Source organism: Typopeltis vanoorti, chromosome 13 (assembly GCF_054136105.1).
Source record: "Typopeltis vanoorti isolate ZY-2024b chromosome 13, IOZ_Tvanoo_1.0, whole genome shotgun sequence".
In the NCBI taxonomy this organism is placed as follows: Eukaryota; Metazoa; Arthropoda; class Arachnida; order Uropygi; family Thelyphonidae; genus Typopeltis; species Typopeltis vanoorti.
This window is the reverse complement of record NC_143561.1, coordinates 17,935,555-17,948,048: the sequence shown is the minus strand read 5'-3', so window position 1 is coordinate 17,948,048 and position 12,494 is coordinate 17,935,555. Positions and strand designations below refer to the sequence as shown.

Genomic DNA, 12,494 nt, shown 5'->3' with positions numbered 1-12,494 from the left:
TGTATATGACAGATGCATCAACTTAGGAAAAAAAAACTTCCTGATAGCACTGCCATCTATGGTCGAGGCCAAGAACTTTTCAGACCATCCTCACATTACACCTGTTAATTATATGTACTGGTTAATTTCTGTTTTATGAGATTAAAAAATGTGTGAGAGAGCTAACTTCATTTCTACTGAATAGGCCTTGAGAAAATATTTCATACTCAAAAAAAGGTAGGAAAAGGTTGTTGCATGCTAATTTACAAGTTACAAATTTGTAACTTTGTAATAAGTTACAAAGCTGCAGAGATTAATTAAATTATTGTAAAGACTATAATTAATACTATAATTAAATTTACATCAAATTGATGTAATTTACATAATTTTTCACTGCCAAGATTGTGAATTTTCAGTTATACTTGGTGCACATGGTATGGCAAATAATAAAGAATAAATAGTACTGACTGGTTGGTCAACCAATAAGCATCTCTGTTTTCCAACTTATAGGGTGTGGGTTCCAACCAGTGGTGAGCTATAAGGGGCTCGCGAAAACCCTTTGTTAAATTTTTCTCAAATTTGTGAACCCCTTGTTCTTCTTGTTTACTTTTTTTATTTTTTCAAAAAAAAAAATTTTTTTTTTTCAAACATATTAAGCGATAACCTAACAAAAATTAGTCTATTTGGCAGTGTATAGATTATTTGGAATTATTGTTTCAACTCCTCTATAATGAATGCACCCAAGTTTGAAAATAAGTGCATGTGCTATCTTTACCCTTCTCCCTTTTGGTAGCCAATCGTATGGTAAAACCAGTAGCCAATTAAATGTTTTATAAAAGATTTCATTCTTATTATATTTTGATAGTTAAAAAATGTTTTTCTTATGTAAGATAAATTAACACAGTTGATTGTGTGCAAATATTTCATGTTTAGATCATGAAATATTTGTTTAAAAATGATAGCCTTTAGAGGTTGATTGTGCTCTCATACTTTTTGATTGGAATTTGTACACAAGCTGTATTAATAAAATTTTTTGTGTAAAATAGAGCTTTTTTTTTTTTTTTTTTCGCTCGATGATGCGAGCCCTTTGTTAAAATTTCCATAGCTCACCACTGGTTCCAACCCATTGTGGTATGGATGTCTGTGAATGCCTTTTGAATGATAGATGATGTGTTCAATGGTTAGTGCAAGACCACTGCTCTACTTAGTAAAGGCTTGAAGTACTTGAAAAGAGAGAAGGATTCCCAGTCTAGTCCTTACTGCACCCATGGTATTAAATGGGCTGAAGGTTTCCAACCTTTCCATGGGTAAGACTAACATTAAAAAAAAAAAAAAAAAAAAAAAGAAAATTACAGTTTTATCCAGAAACATAATAATGATACAGTGTTAGTTATTTCATAAGTCGCTATGCACATAATCTTTTATGTAACGTTACCTTTATACTGATGAAATTTAGACCACATTCTCTGGCAATTACACCTGCTAATAAAGTCTTGCCAGTTCCAGGAGCCCCATAAAGAAGAATACCAGACTGTACTCTCAGAGGACAATTAGCAAACAATGATGGATACTAGAAAAGTAAGAAACAGTTAAACAGAGCTTAGTATAAAAATAATCAAAAAATTTACATAGTTGTATTTATAAGCTAATAAGACATTATTTCGTTGTTGTAGTGCAACCAAACATAAGCAAACAATCTACTGAAGCATATAAAAAAACATGTGATATTACATTCACAACGATGCTTCTGACAAAACTTCCCAATGAGTTGCTCTAAATATCACCTATACAAGAAATGTACATCTATGGAGAGCAGTCACTGTGCACAATTACAGTCAATTTTTTAAAAGAATTTTAACCACAACAACTGCCTTAGTTCATGACTGGTTCCCAGTAGAATTGCATCAGTCATTGTAGCAGGAACTTTTTCTCTTAAAAATTACTATAATGAAGAGCAGCACATGCTCTTAATGGTAAACATGCCTTTCAACATACAGGCAGAGAATATAATGAAGTAGTACCTAAGTCATTTTTTGTTTTAGTATAACAGGACTCAGCATTGTGAATATGAATTCATATATAAGATTCAACTTTATAAAACTAACAATGGATAATTTACATGAAATGATTTATTTCATATAAAATTTTCACCCAGGTACCATGAGAATCTTCAGCATAACTTAAAATTGGAATAAAGGCACAAGCAACAATGAACAATGCAAGTATGAAGGTAAACATGTGAATAATGTAGAGCTACAAGGCTGAACCATTCTTTTATCAAAGAGTTAGTTGGAAAAATATTAAAGCCCTACATATGAGTAGGTTCCTCATGGAATGTTTATAGAAAGAGAGAGAGTCGTACCTTTATACTGAGGATGTGTTTGATATCTGGGTGAAAAATTTATATGAAATAAACTATTTATCATAAGTGAAATTATTCATTTCCTACTCATTTTTTTTATATTTATTTCATACTTATATTTCAATTCTTTAAGAATTCCAGTTTTCTTAATGTTACAGGAAGGCAATTAAGGTTACAAGCCGCATCTATCATGTGTATGTGTTCACTTAAGCAACTTGTTTCACAAAGAAAGTGATAGGCAAGTTATTATTATTTTATTATGTGACACCTCCTGGGAGTCCAAGGACTCATTGTGGGAGGACACACTACTCTACTTCACTAAACACATTTTATCCTCTCCACTATGACACTACTACCATCAACGCCATCTGTCGCCCATCATCCTCACCAACAACAGTATTTTTTGTCTGTAAATTGCATCTGTTCTGAAGGCTAATTTGTCTGTACGTGGGATGAAAAACCCGAGTTTCCAGGAGAAAAAATACCGCTATGAGATTGGCTAACTCACCTTCAACTAAAAATGAACATATAAGGATTCTCCTTGTCATGACGAGAATCGAACCCAGGTCTTTTCCAATCGAAGGGCACAACGTTCCAATATTCTTCCAATTGCACTATGGTGGCAAGTTTCTTGAAGGAAATACCAAACTCCACTGTAAGAGACTGAATAAACTGGAATGCATCTTTAGTTGATACAGTTCAATAAAGGTTAATGTTCTAAATGAAATTTTTATTTAAGTTCTTTTTGGCCAAATGACGCTAAATAAAAATAAAATCGCTGTGCAAAGATATTTTTATTCAAGTAATCTGAGTTTTTTTTTTTTTTATTTCAATGTTTAAAGTGCTTACACTCATAATGTTTCATCCTATATTTCTGAGAATTTTTTCAAGGGAAATTCACTATTCAGTTCTGAGAATCCAACATACCCATACAATGTAGCTTGCATTTCTATTCATGACCACAGGTTCATTATTGATTTCAAACATTTCCTGAAATATTCTGTACGTGTGTACAGAATATTTCTACGTACATACGTACGTATGGATGGACAGACAAACAGACAGACAGAGTTCATATATCTATTTGTCTTTGAAATAAAATTTATTTAGAGTATCTGAATTCATCTATTTAACTAATTCAGAGCAACTTTACTGAATTAATGCATAGTAAAGAAGGATTTGTTTAGAGTAAGTTTAGAATGTGGATGCAATGATCTTTCAATTATCTGACCTTCAAATAACCAATAAATGAAGATGTACAAATAGAACAGGAAAACAGATGAAAGCGAAGAAAAAGTGTTCAATTTAACAAGTGAAAAGTTGCCATATGTATGCTCTCCTTAAAACTTTATGTGCGCTGAAATAAGACATTTTTATGCATATATGGAGTTGTACTGCTGCTAACACATACTACATAAATTATAATTTTATAATACATATTTCACTTGTTAAATTGAACACTTTTCTTCACTTTCATCTGTTTTCCTGTGCTATTTGAACATCTTCATTTATTGGTTATTTGAAGGTCAGATAACTGAGAGATCATTGTATCCACAATCTAAACTTACTCTAAACCAATCTTTCTTTACTACCGGTGTGGTTGGCAAGTGGTTAGCGTATCCACTCTCCCACCGAGAAGCTGCAGGTTCGAATCCCGCCATGGTATGTATGTTTGTAATTGTCTGTTAAAATACTAGTGGTGGTGATGGGCAGTAGATGGCATTGCGATTTGTTGTAGTTGGTGGAGGCAGAGAGTTGTGGAGTAGGTGCCTTCCCTCAATGAGTCTTTGGACTCCTTGGAAGTGTCAGGTAATAATAATATCACGTAGTCACTTTGGGCCTTTTATCTGAATAACTGGATCACCTGGATATTAGCGGCTAGATATCTGAAGTAAGTCACAAAAAAAGGTAATTACAACTGCTCTGTGCATTTTCACTATAGATAATTTTAATATCTGTAGCTGCTTAGAGAATTATAATTGCACCTGTTTTTTAATATGATTTATTATTTTCAAATTTACAAATGCAAGAATGCTAAACACTGTGTAAAACTAGCTAAACAAAAGTCATGGGAGGACTTTGGCAAGAATATAGAAAATAAATATCAAGAGGGTGGCAAAATATTCTGGAGGTTGTTGAAGAAGCTTAGGAATGGAGGAAAGAGTGCTATAAAAGGAATTAGAGATGATAAAGGTGACATGAAAACGGGAGAAAAAGATATCCTTGAAGTATGGAGTAATTACTTTGAAAAACTGCTAAACGAAACAAGCAGTGATGATAGCACAGTGGTAAAAAACACCGACCAGGCATGCAGTCAGGAATACATATCCATACTTTAAGTAGAAAAAGCCATCAAAGGGTTGAAATGTGGAAAGGCAGCAGGAGTAGATGATATTCGACCAGAAATGCTGAAGTATGGTGGTATAAGTCTTACAGTGGCTGCACTGCATAGTTCAGAAAGCCTGGACAGAGGGACGAATTCCCGATGATTGGAGTAGAGCTCTCATAGTACCCATATATAAAAAGGGAAGTAAAACTGAATGTGAGAATTACAGAGTTATTTCCCTACTGAGTGTTCCTGGCAAGATCTATGCAAGTATACTTGAGAAACGGTTGAGAAGAATTGTGGAAGAAAAGCTTGCTGAAGAACAAGCTGGATTCAGGCCAAATAGAGGCTGTCAGGATCAGATCTTCACTTTACGACAAATAGTCGAGAAAGCATGGGAATCGATCTGGAAAAGGCATATGACAAGGTGCCAAGAGAGAAGCTATTCAATACGCTGCAGTTATATGGTGTCAATGGGGCATTATATCAAGCAATACTTAGTCTTTATTTGAGTTGTAAGTCAGCAGTTAGAATTGAAGGAAGTACAGGAAGATGGTTTAATGTTAAATCTGGTGTGAGACAAGGATGTACATTATCCCCTCTGTTATTCATTATCTATATGGATCACATTATGATGGAAAGTGGTATTAAACATGATATCAAAATTGGAGATGTTAATGTCAGCTCTTTGCTTTATGCAGATGATGTTATACTTCTAAATAAATCTGCTACAAGTCTGCAAGATGCTCTGACTAAATTGAATAACTGTTGTAATAGATATGGTATGAAGGTCAGCAATAAAAAGACAAAGACAATGAAAATAGGCACAATCATTGAAAATATCAACTGTGTTGTGAATGGAGAACCTGTGGAACAAGTAAAACATTTCAGCTATTTAGGCTCGATTTTTAGTGAAGATGGTAAATTAAATATAGAAATAGACAACAGAATCAGCAAAGCTGGTATGGTGGGAAGTCAATTGAATAAATTCATATGGAATAAGAGAGAAATTAGTCGGAACACTAAATTAGCTAAAACTAAACTAAACTAGAACAAGACAGTGTTCAAACCAGTTTTAACTTATGGATCTGAGAGCTGGGTCAGAAGTAAAACACTTGACCAAAGACTAGAGACCACAGATATGAGAGTCCTGAGAAAGATTATAGGCGTGAACAGATGGCATCAATGGCAGTATCATATTAAAAACGAGGATATTAGGAAAGAACTTGACATTGTCAGCATCCAGGAATGGGTTAGCAGAGCTAATCTCAGGTGCTATGGTCACTTAAACAGAATGGACGAGGAAAGATTAGCAAAACAAGTGTTCTCTGCCAGGTTGGCAGCAAAACGACCCAGAGGAAGACCAAGATATAGGTGGATTGATACGGTACAAAGTGCTTTAGACGATAGAAATATAAGATCTGATAATGTTGGAGTGTTGACAAGTAACAGACTGATTTGGAGAAAAATTGTAGATAGGAAATTAATAATGATGTAATTTTTTTCATGTAGTACTATCATATCCTGTACACCCCTTGAGGGTACATGGCAGGAATTTGATGATGATGATGATTTATTATTTTCATGCTTTGAGTAAGACAATCATGTATTTAATAGTTAAAATAAAAAAAACAAACAATGCATCATTTAAATTTCATTTTATTATATATGTTATTAAAACAAAGATTAATAATCAATATTTTCCATAAATCAATATAGGCCATTATTAATCAGCAAAGTTTGCCAATAACATTACAATGGGTTTCAGCAGAGAAATTACTGTTTTGGATTCTGAAGCATAGTGAGTCAGAAAACAATGCCTTTTGGTTGGCATACCTGATTAAAATTATATCTAATATGCAAAAAGCATTTATAACAGCTTTTCAGTTAAAGTAAGTTAGCCGATCTCATGTACAGTGGCAGAGTTTTGCTTTCTGGACACAGAATTCTCTAAAATAAAGCATACAAACCAGCTGGAAAACACAAATGACAGGCATAAGCAAACTATGTAGATAGGATTAATGTAGCATAAAACTGAATTTATAAAAAGCCAAGTTACTTGGCTCTTTATAAATTCATATTTCAGAGTAAGGGATTAGGACTCCACGTCACATCTTCTGAGCAGGTAAGCAAAGAATCCAACTCTGAAATACAGATAAAAACTAGCATAATAATAACAGATCAGATTTTGAAAGCTGTTGCATTTTCCAATCGAATGTTGTGTTTCACAGGTGTACATCTCATATTCTAAATATTGTAGCTGAAACTTATATGATTCAGTATAGCTGAAAGCTTCAATATCAATTATAAAACTTTCCAAACATCATGTAGTCTCAATCTAAGTTCATCTAGCCATGTGATCTGATCACCTCAGTTGACTCTAAAAATCCTTTCATAACATACAGGTCTATTCTGATGGATACACAGATCAATAGAGGCCTAATCTATCAATGCATTTATACTAAGTATCACTTATATGTTTTCCTATTTGGGCAACTGATGCTCAACTAGGCTGTCCTACATACATCTTGCTGCATATGCATTAATTATGTGGAGTTAACATCTTGCTGCTTATGTAGTTAATTCCTGGAAGGACAAGAATCTTTGGGAGAATCTTAATAGTACGTGGAGTTTAAAACTGATTTAAAGGAAATCTTTATGCTATATATCACTCAGGTCTTTTATACTATGATTTGAATCACTTCCAGTAAATGGGATGGCAGCTGCACATTTATGTTCTGTGGGTTTCATTCCAAGGTAGCTGCATGAATTTTTTTTTTTTTTTTGTAGATATTTCTTACTGTAACTGTTAAGATTTCATTTGCAAGTGTTTCATGAGGAGGCACAGTTCACTCTTTTGTTAATGTTCATCCTGAAGTGATGCTCTGAGAACCCAGCCTTTTGTATGGGGGGTGGAGATGTATGAACAAGTATGCAAGCGGCATCCAATGACTTAGGTAAGCAGTAAATACACAAAGAACTTTATTCAAATTAAGTGGATATTGAATCCAACATTATTTCAAAGCCGAATAGAGAAACTACAAGAGTTTTGTAGTTTCTCTATTTGGCTTTGAAATAATGTTGGATTCAATATCCCCTTAATTTGAATAATTTTGTATCATTGAAGTGAAGCCTTTTGGCTCTCTTTTTCAGTAATACAAAGAACTGGCTGCAGATTCTTTATAATCTACAACAATCAGTCTAAAATTAGCAACTTACTATCCTTTTCTATTTCAACTGTAAACAGGATTTTGAAGTATGTATTTACGAGGTAATTAACAAAATTGTATACTCTTCAATTCCATGAGACCAGATTATCAAAATATCACCCACATATCTCTATCTAAATTGTAGGCTTTAGGAGGATAACATCTTCCAAAGTTAACTTTTCAAATTTTGAAATGTACAAATTAGTTATGGAAGGATGACAATGAAGATCCCTTAATTAATCCATAAATGAGATGTTACAAATTTTAACATCTTATTCATGGGGAAAAAGAATGTGGAGAGAGAGAAAGACTTTAGATCAAAGTTTGTTAAGATGTCTGTGGTAACTACAAATGTGTCTTAATTTTTTAACCAAAGATGCAAAATTTTTTGTAAATGACAGAATCCCTCTTACATGTGAACACAGCAACTGTGCCATATAACAGAAAGGATATGGATCTGACTGTGTATTTCCTATTGCATTTTGGATGCACCATCACCACCACTGACATTCACAACTGCTTATTTATTATTATTTTATTTTTTATGGCCACTGGCTCAAAGAATCATATCCTTTATGAGATGGTTGGTTTTATCATGCATGTTCTTTGCAGGATCTGTATGTAGAGAAATGGGTAACAGTAAACCATGCATTTCTTGTCCTAATCAGATTAGACTACTAAAGGGCTGTTGATATTAGCATATCTTCTTATTTGTCCAAAAGATTTAAGTTTGTGGAAACCCCAGAGGGATGCTGAAGACTCTAGGATGGTCTAGATGGTGGAGAGAATTCTTTGGTGAGTGGATATGGTTAGCTCATTTTTGGTACGACCTGAAGTAGATCTGCATATCTATTAAGAATGCTGTTTTTTCTGAGGTGCCATGGATATAGGGCATGGCAATAGAATTTTGTGTTTTGGATTTTTTTTTTTTTGAGGAGAGGGAGATTGGGTTTGGAGGGCATGCTCTATTAATTTTATTAAAGGGAAGACATTAGCTAAGAAAGGGTTCCAAATGTGAATGATTTCAGTGGAAAGGCTAGTGTAGTTCAAGCAGATTGTTCTAGCTCGATTTGCTAAGTTTGACCCCCACCCCCATACTGCTGGAAAGAGTGGTGATGTGATAGATAGTAGATGTCCTTCCACCTGAGAATCTGTTTTATCATTGAAAAAGAAAACAGTAACCATCTGTTCTTTCTTGACACTCTAATTACCCAGCTTACCCAATGATTCCTTTTTGGTCTACAAACATCTCACCCATACTGAAGTTGCATTCACCATTTATCACACCACCATCCAACTCCTCCCAGCGGTAAGGAGTTATAGAGTCTTAGCAAATAGAGAGCTAGAACCATATGCTCAGACTAGCCTTGTCACTGAAATCAATCGCATTTGGGAGACTTTTTTATAGCAAATAGCTTCCTCCTTAACAAAATTAACAGAGCTCTCTGCTCATCCTCCAAACCTAATCCCCCGCCAATCCACCCACCCCCAAAAAATTCAGAACACAAAAAGTCCATTGCCATCACATATATCCAGGGCACCCCCAGAAAAGACTGCATGCATCCTCAATAGGTATAACATGCAGATCTCTTTCAGACCTCAAGTTTGAAGGAGCAAGGAATACAGATTGTATTCCTTGCTCCTTCAAACTTAAGTACTTCGGACATATGGGAACAACTGCTAATATCAGTATAGAAGAACGCAAAAAATGTGTACATCATCCACACCATGCTGTGATTACGGGTCAAAGGATCCAATAGCGGGGGGGGGGGGGACCTCCTTCTTATACAGAGCCAGATTTTATTTAATTACATAAACAGACTTTATGTAATTTATGTAATTCCTGATACTTCTTGCATTTGTGACATGCATTTCATCATTCTCTTGTATCCACAGTTACTCTTGTGTAATGTTATTACCAACCCATACTAATCAGAAACCTGTGAAACCACATTTCTTCTTCTTTTTCATCTGGTTCTATCTCTGGCCATTTCTGCCAACTCTCTGAAGCTTGATAATTGTGACTTTTCCTTCAAAGACTGTGGTCAAGTTCTTTTTGGTCTATCTCTTGATCGTCTTCCTCCAATGATTCCATTCAAGACCATGGTTGGTAATCTTTGAAAGGATATTCTATGGAGGTGTCCAAACCATCTCGATTGCTGTTTAAGAATTACAGCTATGATAACTTCACTGCAGTTTAATCTGTGTTTGACTTGTTCATTTGTTTTGTGTTCTGACAAATGAGTTATATTTATTTTTCTTAAGCATTTAATTTTGAATGGACTGTTCTGTATTTGTGACCGAGTGTCCGAGTCTTGGCTCCATACATTGCTGTAAGTATAATAATCGTTTTTATAGAGTTTTAGTTTAATTTATTCATATTAGACCATCCTTTGTTAATCCTGTATTGTCGAGGTTGTAAGCAATGAGACTGCCAAGATATGTAAATTGCTTTACTTGTTCAAGTATATGATTTTCTAAGTGTATTGAAATTTTTTCCCTCATTTCTTCCTATTTTCATTGTTCTAGTTTTGTTTCGATTGATTTCCATTCCAAAAGGTTTGCATTCTTCATTTATAATTTTTATTGTTTTTTCCAATTGTTCTTTAGATTCTGCAAGAATAACAATATCATCTGCATATTTAATGTGGTTGATATGAATCAGAAGAGCAGATTGTATGAGCTCTATGTAATGACTCTTGAAAATACCCATCTTTTGTCATGAGTGATGGAGGAGGATGAGTGAATGTATTTGCTAGTAAAAGTGGTTTCCGATAAACTGAAAATTCAACAACCTGTGAGATTTCGAATTATTAAGATATTAAAAAAGGGTAGTTGCTTATTGGATTGATGTGATACAGTGAACTTGATACAGAAGTACAATGAGTTTATTTTCTCTAGGAACTGAATTAACTTTGACTCAGAGTGGGACCAGACTGCAAATATATCACCACCAAAATATAACCATATGAGGCTGAGCAATTATAGATATCAAATTATAATATATGAAAGAGTTGTTTTCTAGATGCTCCATAAAATAATCAGCTAAGGCTGGTGAGAAATGCCTGCCAATTGGTGTTCCTTCAATTTGTTTTACAATTGACAATGGTGGTATTATCTTTGTCAACCTTTGTGATGACAATATTGATGTTCTGGCATAGGGAGTGAAGAGCTTGTACTTCTGAGAAATATATATTTAAAGGAGATGGTGTTGCTGTGTATAGAATTTGGGCAATCTCAAAATATAATTCATTTTCTTCATTTGTGCATAATTCTGCTTAGATTGAACAATGTGATCAAGGGCACTGACAATTCCCTAGCAGCTTCACATAAAACTCGAGCTGGTATACTATCCAACCCCACAGTTGTATTCACATTAAGGTTCTGTAATATGCTATGCACCTCCATTTCATTTACCTCAGTTCCTATATAAGCCTTTAGCTCTCTCATTACTACAATAACTCTACCTGATGATACTTTTTTGCAAAGTGTTTACTTAGTAATTCTACTATTTTGACTGATTCAGTTACCTCCCTACCATCAGAATTCATTAAAATCATTCTGCAGAACATAGTTAAGTGCTGTGAAGTAAGTAGCAGCGCCTTAATCTTATATGTATTAGGCCTAGAGGCCAGTCCATCCTTATTGAGGGAGAATGCTAACCTTCTCTCTTTTCATACCACACTATCAGGAAAAGTACATCACCACATTTCATCAAACATTAAAAGCACGATTGTTTTCTTCCACTATGAAGGAGATGTGTGTCAGGAATTCTTTACAATAATATTATGTCTCCTCAAGCATTTAAGAGAAACTCTTCACCAAAAAATAGTTAGAATTATGGCACAGGCAGAACTGGGCTTCACATATCAATGGTCTGGCACACTGCATTGTCTGTGCAATAGCTTTTGGCCAAGAACAACATGGCAGTGGTCCTAATTCCTAATGACATCTTTGTTTGCCAAGTGAAATTCAGAAACAAACAGGACTGCAGTGGCAGAACTGCAGGATGTGTAGTTGGCAAGTGGATATTGTCTCTGTTTTCCAGCCATGTTGTACATGTTACAAGCTAGGCTTATATTTCATATTTTCCAGCCGGTCTAAACTTCATCTATATATACAGTAAATGCCGATTATCTAATAGCATCCTCCCAGATGAAATTTGTAACCATGGTGTTGGATTAACCATGGCCCTCTGTAGTACATACAAATTTCATATTTTAAAAATTCTCTATGCAAGTGGATTTGTAAAATAACAGAAGTTATTACTGGGTATTTTAAATAACATTGCATCATGATTTGTTAACATATAAGAAAAATAAAATAAAAAATAAACTACAAAGAAAACAAACAAAATCATGGACTTACTATCCAATTAAGTTTAAAAATAAAGATTTATTGTTACATAGACCATATATTTACAATGTACTTAAGCTCTTACAAATCCTACCGGTTTCGCTAGTAACTGACCAGATTTCTCAAGGCTTGCATAGTACAAAAAAGAGGTAAATGCAAAAAAGGTTTCAAAATACAAAGAACCGTTAGTACCTGTTAGGTAGCTAGGGTAACCCGTTCGCGTGACATGACTACTCAGCATCATGAACACGCGTTACATGCA

General features: G+C 34.4%; 1 protein-coding gene and 1 non-coding gene across 5 annotated transcripts in view; both read right to left on the bottom strand.

Annotated features, from left to right (window-relative positions):
* LOC150099961 (peroxisomal ATPase PEX1-like) overlaps positions 1–12,494 on the bottom strand; it is a 324,099-nt gene that overhangs the window by 112,740 nt on the left and 198,865 nt on the right. For all 4 annotated transcript variants that reach the window (XR_016549251.1, XM_090402786.1, XM_090402787.1 and 1 more), the window contains one exon: positions 1,415–1,549. Coding sequence is in view for 3 of the 4 variants with exons in the window: in XM_090402786.1 (XP_090258912.1) it covers positions 1,415–1,549 (135 nt within the window). In the remaining variant the exon portion in view is untranslated. The remainder of the gene's footprint in view (positions 1–1,414; positions 1,550–12,494) is intronic.
* On the bottom strand, positions 11,442–11,561 carry LOC150099962 (U6atac minor spliceosomal RNA). The gene has a single exon (XR_016549315.1). It is a non-coding gene; the product is annotated as a U6atac minor spliceosomal RNA (small nuclear RNA).